The 17,668-nt window shown below is 39.6% G+C and overlaps 1 protein-coding gene across 1 annotated transcript in view; it reads left to right on the forward strand.

The window, feature by feature from the left end:
- The window catches only part of LOC124616585 (venom dipeptidyl peptidase 4-like), a 256,248-nt gene that overhangs the window by 98,086 nt on the left and 140,494 nt on the right, over positions 1-17,668 (forward strand). Inside the window, exon 7 of the mRNA XM_047144906.1 lies at positions 2,970-3,157. Within this exon, the coding sequence (XP_047000862.1) occupies positions 2,970-3,157 (188 nt within the window). The remainder of the gene's footprint in view (positions 1-2,969; positions 3,158-17,668) is intronic.

Here is a 17,668-nt window from a genome sequence, read left to right on the forward strand (position 1 = left end):
AGCAAAACGAGAATAATGGAATGTAGTCGAATTAAGTCGGGTGATGCTGAGGGAATTAGATTAGGAAATGAGACACTTAAAGTAGTAAAGGAGTTTTGCTATTTAGGGAGTAAAATAACTGATGATGGTCGAAGTAGAGAGGATATAAAATGTAGACTGGCAATGGCAAGGAAAGCGTTTCTTAAGAAGAGAAATTTGTTAACATCGAGTATAGATTTAAGCGTCAGGAAGTCGTTTCTGAAAGTATTTGTATGGAGTGTAGCTAGAGGTGAAACATGGACGATAAATAGTTTGGACAAGAAGAGAATAGAAGCTTTCGAAATGTGGTGCTACAGAAGAATGCTGAAGATTAGATGGGTAGATCACATAACTAACAAGGAGGTATTGAATAGATTTGGGGAGAAGAGGAGTTTGTGGCATAACTTGACAAAAAGAAGGGACCAGTTGCTAGGACATGTTTTGAGGCATCAAGGGATCAGAAATTTAGCATTGGAGGGCAGCGTGGAGGGTGAAAACCGTAGAGGGAGACCAAGAGATGAATACACTAAACAGATTCAGAAGGATGTAGGTTGCAGTAGGTACTGTGAGATGAAGAAGCTTGCACAGGATGGAGTAGCATGGAGAACTGCATCAAACCAGTCTCAGGACTGAAGACCACATCAACAACACAAATCTGTTACATGGGAAACGTTTTTTACCTTATTTTTTAATCATCCTACTTAGGAAGTATTATGGTGTGCCACTGGTTTTTCTTTACATCAGTGCCTGTGCTCCCACCTCGCTTTCTGTATCCAACTGCTATCCCCCACAAGGATCCTCTATGACCTCATTCACTTCCCACATCTCCTCCTTTTCCTTGAACACATCTGTATCCCCCATACCAACCGCCACATCGATCCTCTCACCCCCTGGTGTCCCCATTTCTCTCCACTCCTTTACCGATGTGTTCCCTCCTCTCTCAATGTCCACATCTTCCACCTCCTCTCCTAAAGGAACTTCCACTGTCTCCCCGATGATGTGCTTCACCCTGATATTTATCCTTCCTTCGAACTCTGACCCTCCTCTTCCACTACCCTCCTCCCTTGGGCTTCCTCTCTGCCCCCTCGTGCTGTTTCCTCCCTCCTCCCCCTGCCCTTCTCATTTCTCCTTTCCCAGTCCTTGCGCTCCCTCCCCATCTCCTGCCCCTTGATGTGCTACAGGCTCTGCCTCTTCCCCCCCCCCTTCGTGCCCCCCTCCTCCGTCAAACCTCATCTCTCTTTCCTCTCTCCCTCCTCTCCGACCTCCCCTCCCTCGGCAGGCCCTTCAAATTCTACTGCAGTTACTTTGTTGTGTTTTGACGCTCGCTGTGTATGTTACATCAGTGCGGTGTGTGATCAGTGTCATCGTCCCATACTGTGAACTCCGTTTTTAATTTTGCTGTTCGTGCCGCCTGCGTTAACGTGCTGCATCTTCATCGAGTGCCATTTTAACTGTACGTCGATTTTATGTAAACGTGCCTCATCCAAGTCCCCCCTTTTTAGGTTATTTTAACCCTAATTGATTCCCTCTTTCTCATGCACACATTTTATCTTTTATCCCCGTATTTTACACATGTAATGTTCGCCTGTGGTATTCTACGTAATCTCTAGGCTGAAGTGGAGCGAAGGGAAATGAAATCACACAAAAAACAGAAAATGCTGTGCTCCTTAGCTAACCATATAAAGACTCGCAACAGATTCCTGTACAATTAAATACTTACGTAGAACAACGGCAGCATTCGTTCCGTTCTCTCCGATACCCTCGCCAGAAGAAAGTCAAGGAGACAGAGAAAACTGAACATCGAGTAAAAAATATGAGGAACGAAGCAGATGCAGTGATTACATAGAAGTTCTTCTACCTTTGAGAAAGAGATTAATTAATTTTGGTGTTGTTGCTACACCAGCTGGCCATTCTTTCCATATATGGAGCTTTATATGCGACATAATTGCCACGACTGTTGGATCGCGTCAGCCACAAGAGACCGCGTCTGCTACACGTATAATATCGCCGCCACTCTCCGAGCCTGTCTCCGTATCTCTCGATTTCGGGATATTAGATTTCAAAAAAATGGTTCAAATGGCTCTGAGCAGTATGGAACATAACATCGCAGGTCATCAGTCCCCTAGAACTTAGAACCACTTAACCTAACTAACCTAAGGACATCACACACATCCATGCCCGAGGCAGGATTCGAACCTGCGACCGTAGCGGCAACCGGGGCCGGCTATTCCCATCTGGTTTTGTTGCGAAAGAGTGATCACATTGTATGTAAATTTTATGGTCTCGATGTTGTGCAACTAGCAACAGAAAGCCAATTTGCAGTTGTTGTTGCTTTAGGGCAGAAAACAGATGAGGCCATAATCGCTCGTGTCAAAACTTAAAATGGTCAATTGCCGAATGAATTTGAAGTCTTTAATGCTCAGAGCCTAATCACTTGGAGTAGAGGGATACTTAAAGGCGATCACTTTCCTCTGAGAAGGACACTCAAACGGTTGATAATTAAATTTCGTTCGCCATATTACAAAAACGCGATCTACAGCTCGTGCTGTATCTGCTAAAATATCTGATAATTCAATTGGCAAACATAAATTAAAACGTAAATTGTTATAAAATCTGCATTGGGCCAGAAACTGAAGCACCTAGAACCGCTCGGCCACTCCGGCCGGTGATACTAGATTTCTGTTGTGACTTCCTGCATGGATGGTGCCGCATTACGCATACCACCGTCCCGTGTTAACAATGCAAGCCACACGAATGTTCAGGGTGGACGATTGTCGAGTAGGGATCTCTGGATTTTGGGATATTAGATTTCAGTTAGTATTTCCTGCACACATGGTATCACAGTATAAATACCACAGTTCCATATTAGCAATGCAAGCCACGTGAGTATTTTGAACACGCAAGGCTATTGTCGAGCTGTAGCCATCTGAGGGTAGGATTCGATGTTGCAGCATCATCGTCGCCGGAAGCCACCTTGGGACACGACGCGGCTTTGGAGTTTTCGCCGGACGGGACTAAGCTGGTTTATATCCAGTACGACGTTACCATGGTGGACAACGCCAGCTTCATACTCGAGTACGGCTCACCAGGATCTCTGAAACACCAGTACGCCACGCCAGTCACCTTCCGCTACCAGAAGGTACAGTAGTTCTCAGCGGCTCTACGCTATTTGTAACTGTAATGCTGTTTCTGTTATTTTATTCTAGTTCATTATTAATATTCTGCTGCTACTTACCTATACATCGGTACCAAAACTGCATTCACAATGCACATGCTACATTATGATGCAAACGCACGACGTTAGACACCTGTAAACTTCAAAAAATATGTTTAGGCAAACTAAAATTATTGTGAAATTACAATGAAAAGAACACCCTAAGCTGCTGATAGGCGTTGATATACATCAACGGGGACAGATGAAAATATGTGCCCCGACCGGGACTCGAACCCGGGATCTCCTGCTTCCATGGCAGACACTCTATCCATCTTTTTTTATTCTCATTGTTGATCGTTGTGTTTGGTCATTGCGGACGTCGCAAGACATCCTGTTCAAGTTCAGTGGTTGATTCTTCCACTCAGTTTTTTATTACAGAGGCTAACCGGCTCTCTGACCGAACACGCTGAGCCACCGTGCCGGCATCCATCTGAGCCACCGAGGACACTGAGGATAGCGCGACTGCAAGGATTTATCTCTGGCACGACTCCCGCGAAACCCACATTCTCAACGTATTGTCCCGCAACTACATTCGCCTGTAAGCAGCTTAGGGTGTTCATTTCATTGTAATTTCATTCTAACGAGCTGCATGGTCACCGATGGTATCTGTTCTTTCGGACATGTTCGAAAGAACAGACACGATCTTAGTATATATAAAATTATTGCATTGCATGTCGTTGATTAGTTTGTTAGTAGTTCCAAAATGTTCATCTTTGAACGTACCTCTTGCTACAAGATATCGTGGAAGTTATTAACCATCATTGATATTGTGCTACAGAACAACCAAATAAATACACCGCCTGCCAAAAAAAGCGAAGCACCTAGAAGGAGAGGAGGGACTGAAATGAAACTTCAGGGGGTTAAGGGGGAACGACAGCGTGACGAAAATACGAGTATTACTCAAATTCACGATTTTTTTCCTCCGTACTTTAATGTTGTAGACAAATAGGGTTTGCTGCAATGAATGAAGCCTACATTGAAGCTTTTATTGGTATTTTTTTATTGGAAAATATTAATATCTTCATCCTGTAATTGGGATTTTCCGGAGGCAGCTCTGAAAGGAGGTAGATCGATGGTTGTCGCTTTACCTCCGGTTGTGGTTATCTCAAACATAAAATTAACACGTCGCCCTGATCCTTACAGACGTAATTTTAGTTAACTGTAGGTATCTGCAAAAATTTTTTTGGCGGAATTAGAGATCGTATTTGAAAAAATAACCTATTTGGACTCATCTTTTTTGGCCGAAAAAAATACTAAAAATGTGATGTCGTCAGTCATACGACCGCACCGCCGCCTAAGAGATCGATCCGCCGGATGCGATTCTCTCGATAAACGGAACAGAAGAGCGGCTGTGTTAGCCAAAGAGTTCACAGCCAGTCACAGTACTTATGCTCGCCGCGAGGCGCCGCTAGGGCACTTCATGTGCAGCAGGAGAGTAGTGCAGTTGTGCCAGTCTACTGTTGGTAGCCGCGCTCAGTGGTCAGCCAGCGCCGATTTTAGTCAGTCATCGTCTGCAGCTCATTCATTGCTACCATGAAGTCTTTGTAGCCCAGTTCCAAGTTAGTCTTCAAATTCACCGGATTCGACATTCAAGATTACCAGAGATTAATTCGTTACCGCAAGATTTGTGACTTGTAAATTATGTTATTCTACAGACGCTTAGTCTAGTCGCGTCTTCTATAATTGTCAACCAACTGATCATGGACTACAGCAAAGTTAAGTAATAAATACTTTCTAATTTTGTACTCCTGCTAATTAATTGTTTTCCTGTTGTAGCTACCAAGCAGTCTTGGCATAGTAGAACACACATTTCCACCTCCTTGGCTACCTCATATTTGCCACCTCATGTTGATGGACTCGATTATGGTGGAAGATCGAGAAAAACGTATTTTAAGTTTGACGAATATTTATCATATAAAAAAGGGACAAAGCTTGAGACCTACAGGATATCGTTGATGCTTGGTCCATAATAGCTATCGGCCCAGCTAATGGCCGGCCGCTTTCTCCTCCTTTGACCTGCTGAGCCCCCATTTTCGTACTCAAAGCCCCTTTCGTCGCTGACCGCATATCTTCACAGAATCTTCACAGATTCTGTATCTACATCTTCACAGAATCGGCGCATTACATCGCCGATTTTGATTTGAAGGGCCTTTGCCACGTACATTAATGCAGTAACTCCTACGTCGAGCGGACATACGGCCATATTTGAAGCAATGTTGAAAATTTCGCTTCGGCTGGATGTTATTTTTGGAGCGTATGTCCAAATGAGACTCTTGAAAATTTCGTTCACATTTTGAGTAACACCACCCAAACAACGCTTCAGCAAATCAGATTTATTCAGATCAATATAAATAAGGGTGATGTCATCGGTAACGACTTGTGGCAATCAATTCTCTAAGGCCGAGGCGTGCCGTACATTCTTGTCTTCAAACTCTCACAGAATCGTTACTTTTCTGAGTTCGCGCATAATATTTTGAGGAACAGTTCTTCAATGTGTATACATTCGAATTACGTAATAAAAAAGTGTAGAGTTTTGTCGACCGTCACCCTGTCGTTCCTCTTTAACTGGGTGTGCGATGTTATTCCAGTGCTTACAAAAACGAGTTAAATTTGCAAAGTATTTACCAGTATGAGTCCACCCTCGCTGCCCTGGATGTATACGCACTGATTCGGCAGGAAATGCCATTGTGTCCTCAACTGAGGCAAGTTGGGACTCTGTCCCAGTTACATGTGGGCTGGCCCCATACACGCTCTAATGGGAAAAGTTCTGGAGATCTTACCGCCCATGGCAGTACCTCAACATCACGCAGACAGTTCGCAAAGACATGTGACACTATTTGTTGGACGAACATTTGAAAGCTGAAAAATAGCGCCTCGATATATTCGCGTGAGAGATCAAAGCAGATTGCAGGTCGTCCCCAACATACCGTAATGCCCTCAGAGGACACCCTAGCCACTACCAGCCGCGACCTAAAGTCGTACTCGACGACACCACACACTGTAACACTAGCAGCAGTACTCCTGTGCCTCTCCAAAGCGTTGGAAGAATGCGACGTCTTCTTACATCGCCGCCACATTTTCCGGCGATCGTCATCCACGGTAGGACTTTCGATATCTTTAAAAATATCGGGTATCCGATATATCGATATTTCAAAAAGCCTGTGTTCGCTCTCGCTATATCGATAAGAAATACCGATACACCGATATATCGAGTGAAAAAATATCGACGTACTGGCGTATAAAAATACCAACTGCACATTGAAAATATACTCTAGTTATAGAGCTATATATTCGAGTACTGATTTATTATTAGATATTCTGTACATGAACAAGCTAGCAGTCTTCTTATCTCCCTTGGAGCAAGAATTCAAAGGAAAAAACGCACGTTCCCGGTTGGCGATAACCGCTTGTCTAAGAACAGTAACTGCATGTAAGTGGCCGATGGGTCTGTCATTTGGTTTCTTCACATATCGGATTTGTCCGGATCACTCCATGTCGACTTCCCTGTTTTTTTCATTTCTGCAAATGCCAGCGACGTAGCAGCGGTAGTGTCGAATCTGCGTGGTGGAGTTAAACATTGCAGTGTGCTGGTAGCGTCGATTGCGTCAGCATTTCTCTCACACGTCTCTGCCCACCGCAAAGACTAATCTTGTCATTTAGATTTTTGTTCATCGTTTCCAGCTATTGTTTTTGAAGAATTCCGATGTGAAGAAATAGCGCACTAGTTGAGTTACATTTTTTTAATCCAACTGGTGTGCTATTTCTTCACATCGAGAAATCTTTTTATTCCAATCACTCCGCCATTCCCCAGAGCAATTGGACTACTTTCTTGTGCCACCCATACTTGCTTCACACAGCCAAATAGGACTCGACGTAATGAAAGCTCAAAAAGTAGTACGTCTCCTTCACACAGTGGAAGTAAAATTATGTTCTACTACAATTTCAAAAGAACAGTTTCCGATATTTACCGAAAATTGCTAAAATATATATAGTATAAAATAAGAATATCGGCACACGGTACTGCCATTGCGATGTCTATACATCCATATGTCGGTGATAATGATTTTGCCGACAGATATCAATATTTTGAAGAAAGATCAATTTATCGATATCTTATCAACAGCCCAAATCTGGGGTAGTGCAGAGCTGCGATTCGTCACCGAACACAACGCGGCGACATTCGCCACCAGTCCGTGCTTGCCAGTCGCAGCATCATTCCAAACACAAAAAAATGGTTCAAATGGCTCTGAGCACTATGGGACTTAACTTCTGTGGTCATCAGTCCCCTAGAACTTAGAACTACTTAAACCTAACTAACCTAAGGACATCACACACATCCATGCCCGAGGCATGCGGTCGCGCGGTTCCTGACTGTAGCGCCTAGAACCGCTCGGCCACCACGGCCGGCTGCCCCAGGCAGGATTCGAACCTGCGACCGTAGCAGCAGCGCGGTTCCATACTGAAGCGCCTACAATCGCTCGGCCACATCGGCCGGCACACCGTGGACAGAGGCTACACCAGTGAAGAGTACACTGACATGCACTTCAGGTATGGCAAAGCCAATGGCAGTGCCCTTGAGGCTGCAGGATTGTATGAAGAGGATTTTTCTCACCGCAGGCAGCCCGACAGAAGTACATTTAGCAGGTTACATCATCACCTTAGAGAAATCTGGAGTTTCGGGGTCCATGTACGAGAAGATCGACCAAGCTCCATAAACCCGATGTTGAGGGAAGGGTGTTACGCATTGTACACTAACGTCCGAGCACTTCAACAAGGACAATTCCTACCCAATAGCGTGTCCTGAGTCATATCAGTGTGTGGCGGATTTTATATCGACAAATACTCTATCCATATCCTCTCCAGCGAGTCCAAGCCCTCAACAATACAGACTTACCTTGTAACCTCCCCACCGCAATTTTTTTAAAAGATAATACAGCAATACTTAATAGAAATGGGAGCCAAGTGTAACCTCCCCACAAAAATTTTAAAAGAAAATGACGATACTAATTAGAAATGCTGATGGACATGGCTCTATGCGTAACCTGCCCACAATCAAATGTACTGACAATGGCAACAAATGTGAAATTCGCAATCTGACTCAATTATAAATCCTTCAAAAAATTAAAGTCCATTCAGTGACAAGAAAATTCAATTAAACCGAAATATCGGTCTTTGGCCCTGTGTAAAACAATCAGAATTAAAGTCTTACCTCAGAATAAATGGATGTCACATATCTGCTCTTGTTGTTGCGCACCGCTTGGAGGAACTGCATTGCAAATAATAATATTCTCTTTTTTTGTGATTTTAGTGGAATTTTTCTTCAAAAGAAGTGGAATGAAATGGGAAGTGCAACGAAGTCTTGAGTTCAATAAAAAATTAAATTTTTGAGAAAATGCTTTTGAAATAAAAAAATTATTATTGGGAGACTTGTTGGAGAATAATTACAATAAATAAAATTTTTCATTATCTAATGATTATGTTAATTAACAGTATACCTTATTCCTCATCTTGACCATTGTTGCCGACCGCCTACATCACACAACCGCACGGGGCTGCTACTACTGACCGACCGCTCTGCATGACGACTACAGACTGAGTACTGCTCTCAACTAGACAGAGCTACAGACTCGCAACGACTGACTGACTGCTACTCTGCATAGCGACAACTAACTCGCAAAGACCACTACTGACTGAGAACCGCTCGCAACACTCGCGCGGTCAAGCGCATACTCTCTGGTCACAGATGCTACAATGCCTCGCCATCGCTGCTGCGATACATACGTGTTTCATAACCCTCCACTCGGGGGGCAAAAATTTGGCAGCGATGGTGAGTCATTTGGACTTGCCAAGCGCGGCAAAATTTTTCTTTAATTAACAAAATCCTACAACTTACAGAATATTTAAATGTTGTGCACACGCACTAAGTACAAAATATATCAGACAAGGACAAAATGTGAATACTAAACATAGTAGCAAATCAGAAAAAAAGTATATACAAACTTTTTGACAGATAAAGTGCACAGGCACTGAAAATTCTTTAGCATATGCAGAACAAATAAACAGACTGGCAAGAATAATTAGATGTAGTACATAAAGTAAATGTTGTGCACACGCACTAAGTACAAAATATATCAGACAAAGACAAAATGTGAGTACAAAACATAGTAGCAAATCAGAAAAGTATATACAAATTATTTGACAGATAACAAAGTGCACAGGCACTGAAAAAATTCTTTAGCATATTCAGAACAAATAAACAGACTGGCAAAAAATATTATGTTGACAAGTGTACATGCACTGAAAAATGTCTTTAGCATTTTCACAACAAATAAACATAATGGCAAAAAAAATTCATGTCCAAAGTGCACATGCACTGAAAAATGTCTTTAGTATTTTCACAACAAATAAACATAATGGCAAACATCATGTCGACCAGTGACATAAGTGTACTCACACTGGAGTTTAGCGAATCGAAAAATGTATAACCTATGAACATAAATGATGTTACCAAAAAAAATTTTTTTCTTTATGTGACAAGAATCAGGATAGGAAAGGGAAGGATTGCATCATGGTTGTAGCACTTTAGATTGCACACAGCTGCTCTGAAAGTCCATATCTTTCCACAGTAGTACAACACCAAGTGACACAACTTGAAGTTCTTTTCCCATCAGAATTTATCAGTGTAGCCAAGACACTGAACTGCCGTAGTAATGTTCCATGTTTTCATTTTGGCAGTACATTAGGTACACCAAACAGTGGGACCATAATAATGTCTTCATCGCTCATGGTGGTGGACAGCATGTCGTGTCAACACCACACTCTTACAAGGCACACCAACGTAGAATTAGTGCAAAACCAAATATAGTGCTCCATGATCACTGGGATAAACAGGACAAATGGACATTGCAGTAATTCAGGGTAGTCAGCTTATGAGGTGAAGGACATCAAGTCACATAATATTGACAATTACAGTCTTCATTGATAGTTCGTGGCATTCATAGCCCAGTTATTGAACATTTCTGTACCAAGTATGTAGTATTACAGAAAAATGTTCATTAATTGTTTTACATAGAATCAGTAGCCTTCTTTTCCTGGTTACAAAGCATTATGAAATAATCGCATTCTTTTCAGTTACAGAGTATAATCAAGAATCATTAACCTTCTCCTAATTACAGTTAATTAATCATTTGTCTTTAATTAAGCATTTGTCTAATTACAGTTAATTAATCATTTGTATAATTACAGTTAATTAATCATTTGTCGTTAATTAATCATTTGTCTAATTACAGTTAATTAATCATTTGTATAATTACAGTTAATTAATCATTTGTCGTTAATTAATCATTTGTCTAATTACAGTTAATTAATCATTTGTCGTTAATTAATCATTTGTCTAATTACAGTTAATTAATTAATCATTTGTCATTTCAATATACTAAGAATTATTAGCCTTAATTAATTACAAAGCATTATTAAACAGTACCATAGTTAATTAATTATGTGTCATTCCAATCTATTAAGAATCATTAGTCTTTTCCTAATTACAAAGCATTATGAAACAGTCACATTCATTTCAAATTACAAAGTATCAACATTGGAAACAAGAGCTAATCAATGGCATAATTAATAACAATTCGTGGAGTGACATTAATTATTGGCACTCAGTGGCCATCAAGTATTGAATAGAATAAAACATAGTTCATCATTCAGTATTATTCAGATCATTACAAAGTCATTATTAAAAATCAGTTAATTACAGTCAAATCATTAGTAATCACAGGCATTACAATAAACAGTGGCAGTTATTAGCTAGTGACAAAGCATTATTTTGAATATAGTCTCATTAAGAGGTCATTACTCGAGTGACATGCTATTCAGAGTTGATCAGTATTATTCAGAATTATCATAAACTAGTGACATTATGTGGGATTGGTAATACATTTTTTTTTGGTAGCAATGCATTGCGTTGGGATCGATAATTAATTGCTGAGGCATAATACTTTTTGCTTTTGACCTATTGCTGCAAATGAGGATAGGTAACGTCATTCGTCATGAGTCAGCTGTAGCAAGATTATGTAACAAGGCAGTACATGTGATCACATTTATAAATGATAAACACAAATGGGTAAAAAATATAAAAATGCAAGTACTAGAACAGGTATAATAAGTAACAGGTTTAGTAAGTGTCATGAAAAACTTCTCCTGGAAAAAATACAAAAACGGATTATTGACCTGAAAGAAGAAACGCACACTATGCTGAAAAGTAGTGAACTTCGAATTAACAAGTAGTGAAATGTGTATAAAATGTGTTCCATAGCTGTCCTTTCCAAAACTTTCCGTCATCCTACTATGCAATGTAACACCTGCTGTCAAAGCAAACCGCAACAAAAACTTAAATAACTACGTGGCATAAAGAAAAAAAACTTCATTATCCATATCATCATAACTTCACCATTATCATCACCTGTAGAGAAAAACTTCATTATTCATAATACCATTTCCTTCATCATTATTCATCAGTATTCACTATCATCTGCAAAAAAATCACTTCATTACTCATTACCTAACTATTCCTTATCTCTAGCATATTTCATCACTAAAAATAAGATGTGTAGTTCTCTCTGACAGCCTGCATCAATCACCTTGTATTCTGAAAGAAAAAATTAGTTAAGACTGCTATTCTGTGATGAGTATAGTATAGTCTTGTTAATGCTTGTTAATCCTGATCCCTTTACTCTTCCTCATAAAGTTATTGCATCTCCTTTCGTTTATTCCGTAGGTGAAATTCCCATTTATGTTAAATTTATTTCTTAGAATCATCATTCCTTTCTGAAATTGATGAACAAAGATTAATGTCTTGCATTTAAATCCTATACCCACTAAATAATGACTGGTTTATGGTGACACAATTAACCATACAGCATAACATGACAGAAAACGTAATATGTCCAAGACATTGACAGTGTTCGGATGCGAAAAAATGTACACAGAATAATACAATGCAGTAGCAAAAAAAATGTGAAACAGTCACGATGTTGAGATGTCATAAGGCAAAAAAAAAAAATGTCAAAGTCGACTGGTGTGTGTTATATCTTAACTATTTCATAGTGCATACAAACAAAACTGGAGTACAGTCATATACACAAAAAAATGGAAAATGTGCACGGTCTGATGTGTAACGACAAGAAAAGCGACCTGCTAACCTTACCTTGCCGGGCACTTGCCAAGAAAAAAAAATACGATAATCATCAATAAGTAGTCACATAAATATAATTGCAGAAATAGTCGTAAATGTGTAAATTCATCTGGAAAAATATGCACGGTCTGATGTGTAACGACAAGAAAAGCGACCTGCTAACCTTACCTTGCCGGGCACTTGCCAAGAAAAAAAATACGATAATCATCAATAAGTAGTCACATAAATATAATTGCAGAAATAGTCGTAAATGTGTAAATTCATCTGGAAAAATATGCACGGTCTGATGTGTAACGACAAGAAGAGCGACCTGCTAACCTTACCTTGCCGGGCACTTGCCAAGAAAAAATACGATAATCATCAGTAATTAGTCACGTGAATTAATTGCATTAGTAAATGGCATCATAGTGTGTTGAATCATACAGTGGTTTCACTCAATAAACGGTTTAATGTTTGAGATATGGTGATTGCCTTTCGATTTTCTGGTTCTCAAAGTTTCGACGTGTACAACATTGGGGTGAGGGATACTGCGAATCCGATACGGACCTGCGTATAGAAGTTCAAATTTACTGCACTTACCTTTTAATTTGCTGGATAAATAGTGTGTACGTACTAATATCTTCTGTCCAACGTGAAAGTCGCGGCGTGTACAAACCTGTTTTTGCTGTCTTCTCCGGCGCTCTGCGGCACGTTTGATGTTGTTCAGCGCAATGTCAATTATTTCGTGGTGTCGTAGGCGACGATTTTTGGGGAATTCTATTAATTCTTTAATTTTGTTCGGTGGTTCAACGTTTTTCAGTATAACAGTCGGAGATAGCATAGTGGATTCATTTGGAATGGAATTAATTACATCTTGGAATGAGAGTATGTGTGTATCCCAATCAATGTCTTTTGTGGCAGTATATTCTGCACAGCTTACCAATTTCCTTCATTAATCTTTCACAAGGGTTCGAAGAAGCGTGGTACTTGGATATATAGATCGGAGAAATGTTTCTAGCTCGTAACATGCGTGTCCATACACTACTACGAAATTGAGATCCATTATCAGAAATTACTTTCATTACATGCCCTACATGAAATAGAAAATGTTTTACAAATGCTTTCGAAACAGTTTTAGCAGTAGCTTGCGTAACGGAGTGAAAGTAACAAATTTTGAAGTGAGCTCAACAGCGACAAAAATGTAGCAAAAACCTCTGTTAGTTCTCGGAATCGGACCAAAAATATCTACTGCGGCCATGTGTCTTAATTTCACAGGTATAATGGGATATAAAGGAGGAATATGTGAAGTGGTGTCTGATTTAGCTTTCTGGCAAATTTTACAAGACGCTAAAACTCGTCGTATACGTTTTTCCATGTTGGTAAAATAACAGTTCTGTCTCAGTATAAGAAAACATTTTCGTGCTCCGTAATGTGCGTAACTTAAATGAGTGTACCAAATTAGTTTGTTAACCAGTTCGTCAGGAATGCATAATAACCAAATGTTGCTGTCAGGATGAGAGCGGCGAAACAGAATGTCATTGCGTACAGTGTAGTGGTTCCTAATCGTAACATTTTTCCTATCTTGCCAAAGGTGTTTAATTTCTTTCCACACATTGTCCTTATTTTGTTCTTGTGCTATGTCCTGTAATGACGATGAAATAAAATTTTCAAATGCAACCTGCTGAATGCACATGACACTGAAATTTGCTTTGCAGAAGTTGGTTGCTACGTCTTGCTGATTGTTACTGAGAGAACGCGATAGTGCGTCTGCTATAACATTTTGCGTACCGGGAATGTGAACTATTGTAAAATTAAATTCCTGTAAATATAGTTTCCATCTGCTTAACCTGTCGTGAGTGAATTTAGCTGAAAGTAAAAATTGTATCGCTCTATGGTCTGTGTAGACGGTGGTATGTCTGCCGTAAAGAAAATGCCTAAATCTCGTGAAAGCCCATACAACACATAATGTTTCCAGTTCTGTGACGGAATAATTTCGTTCAGCAGGTGACAAAATGCGACTTGCAAATGCGATGTTTTTAATTACTGTAGAACCATCTTCTTCAATTTCCTGAAAAATATGTACACCTAAAGCGGTGTTGGAACTGTCGGTGGCAATGGAAAAATTTCTAGTAAGATCTGGGTGCGATAATAGTGGAGCATTCAACAAAGCATGCTTCAAATAACATTCTCGTGAGCAAAATTCTGCGTGTCAAAAGTAATGTTTGCGTTACTGTAATATAAAACCTGTACTGTGTCTGGTGAAATTCTGTCGTACGTACTATTATTTACGGGAGGATGCTGTGGCATTTCGACTATTTGAACTGCTCTGTTATTTCTTACTGACGTATTACGCTATCGATGACACCTATTGTCTGTTTTATTCGTGATAATATGTTGTTGCTAATGTTCTTGCTGCTCATAATATCGACTGTTATTAAATGTACGCTGAAAATTGTGCTCATCATTTTTTTACGTCTGTCATGATAGTAATTTCTATACGGCGCATTGCGATACTAGTTGAAATAGTGTGTTATCTGTACGTAGTTATTTCTTTGCTGCCATGCGTTACTATTTGTTGGAGCTAGGACTATACGTGCACGCGGCGAAACATTAAAGTTTGGTTGACCTTGTAGACTGCATTGTTGGTTAGGTATGCTAAGCGGTTGACTTTCATGCTGTTGCGGTGAAAAACGTCTATTGTTACAAAAAAAAATGCGTTTGCTGTTAATTTTACACATACTGATGATTACGATTTTTATCTGTTATTTAAGTTCTCGTGATTCTGGAGTGCCTAATGAAAATTGTCACATTCGGTAAAAGATTTGTCGTATCCGGTTTTCATTACATACGTTTCTTAATACTAGGTAGAGCAATAGTTAAAGAGCAGTTTGGATAGATATAAAGGATAGTAGAAGAAAAGGCAGCAGTGCAGAAAACTAAAGATGAAACAGCACTACTACAGCTCGGGGCCCTATGCTCGCTACGGCACATATTCATTAAAGCGTAATGAATCCCCTGAGGTCTTTTACGCACTGCAAATAATTTTTAGCTTTTGCGTTGCAAGCAATAGCGGTAAAATTCCAAAAGTAAATCGCTGTATTCTTGCTAATTCCAGTTTCTGCATAATACGTAATGCTGATGAAAATACAATAGCAAATTGTCGCTTCAGGTTCAAAGCTAGTTTCTCCATTACAGATAATAGCGGTGAAAGTACAAAAATAAATTGTCGTATACAGTGCAAATCGTGTATCTGTGTTCTGCCATTATTAAATTCCTTACATTTTCTTACAAATGCAAACTGCTTATTATCAACGTTCTCGTCACTGAATTTGAGAACACGTTCGGGTTTGTGTGTGAATCTGTTCGTCTCTGTCATTTCGGTTTTCAAGTTGCGTAGCTTTTCAGATTTTAATTCGCGTGGCTTTTCGGATTTTAAGTCGCGTAGTTGCTGTAAATTGCTCACATTATACACGCTGCGTGAGTCTGACAAATGTTCATAAAGTGGCGTCTGTTGTGGTATGTTATTAACTGACATGTTTTTCATCTCTGTTACTTCTTGTTGTAAATTTGATAACTTCCGACGTAACGTGTTGTTAGATGAATCGATTTCATTAATTGTCAGCTGTAAATTTTGAAATTCAGGTGTTTGGATAAAAGAAACCGGTGCAGTATCGTCTGATTTATTGTCATTAGTATTTTCTATAACATCAATACGACTGGCCAATTCATCACATTTTTCAGTCAGTATTTTAACCTGATCATCGGTTTTAGAATCAGACGCATTAATCTGTTTTTGCAACTTGCGCGTAGTTTCGCTCAGTTTTTTAACATCAGCTTTGATGACATCGCAATCCTGTGTTAGATCTAGTTGTTCGAATCTATCTGTCACTGTTTGAATATTTACTGTGTGTGTATCTGTTTTTGATTTAAGATCAGAAATTTCATCCCTTAATTCCGCGTTCAACTGTTCTAAGGTATTAATTTTGCCGGACACTGTAGTAATATTATTATCTACATACGTCTTCGCTTTCGCAAACATTTTACGTTTGTCCTCTTGTCTTTGTGCAGTGATTGTTTCCATGACTTGTCGTTTTACTTTGTTTTGATCTTGAATAAATCTGCGGAAACGCGTATCACTGTTCTGTATGTGCTGATTAAAGCGCTCGTTAATCTGAGTGTTCTGCTGTTCGAATTTCGCGTCTATCTTCGCGTCCACTGTGCGCGAAAGTTCTACCGTCATAGCTTTGAACTCGTCCCGTAATTGTGTAGCTTTTTCAGAGCATTGTTTAGCGACTCCGCTAATTTCGTCTCTGAGTGTTTCTGTTGCGACTGTTTGCATTTCTCTTAATTCTTGCGCAACAGATTTAATTTCTTCGCTGTTTTTTTGTGAACACGCCTCAATTTCCACGCGCAACTGTTCCTTAGTGTCATGGCACTGCGCGGCAACGTCTCTAATTTGTTCACTAAGCTGCCTGTTCTGTTCCCTAAGTTGTTTGAAATTTTCATCATTATTGTCAAGTTTTTCGTTCTGTTGTTTGAAATTTTCATCGATTTTATTAAATCTTTCATTAAACTGTTTGAAATTTTCACTCTGTTGTTGTAGCAATCTTACCATAATTTGTTCAAAGCCAAAGTTAGCGTTTATACTCTCTGTGCTGTTTAGTGGTGGATCTGGAACTCTCTCGCTTACTGTAACCATTTGGTTATTCTGAGATTTACAAAAAGGTTTGTCAGTCGGATGTACATTGTCAGACGTTATTTCGGAATTAAATAAATCCGTCGTACTTTCACTACACTGACCATTTTCATTCGAAAAATTTGTTTGTATGTTACTTGAATTCTCCAAATCGGGTGTGTTAAGCTCTGCAGCGCTCATTACAATAGAGCATTCTGCGTCATCAATTGTCGTCAAGTTAACAGACGAGACAATTGAGTTCGTTTGTTCATCATTAAGGTGAAAGTCATCATTAGTGGTTGGAATGCACTGATTGTTAGTGAACGCAGGATTGTCATCATTACGTTGCGTATCACAATTACTATCGGTCACGTTGTTTAAGTCGGTAATTTCATTCACAATACTTCGCGATACACTATTCACAGTCTTTCGCGGCATTTTTACAATAGTCAAAATTTTTCACAAAACAAATAAGCACAATGCAAAAGCAACACACAAATACAACAAAGCAGCAAATTGCCGTTGACCTGTAGAAAGAAAGTCACAATATTATTAAAAGCGTTGCGCCAAATCCTAATTATCTAAG

The sequence above is a fragment of the Schistocerca americana genome, chromosome 5 (genome assembly GCF_021461395.2).
Source record: "Schistocerca americana isolate TAMUIC-IGC-003095 chromosome 5, iqSchAmer2.1, whole genome shotgun sequence".
Lineage (NCBI taxonomy): Eukaryota > Metazoa > Arthropoda > Insecta > Orthoptera > Acrididae > Schistocerca > Schistocerca americana.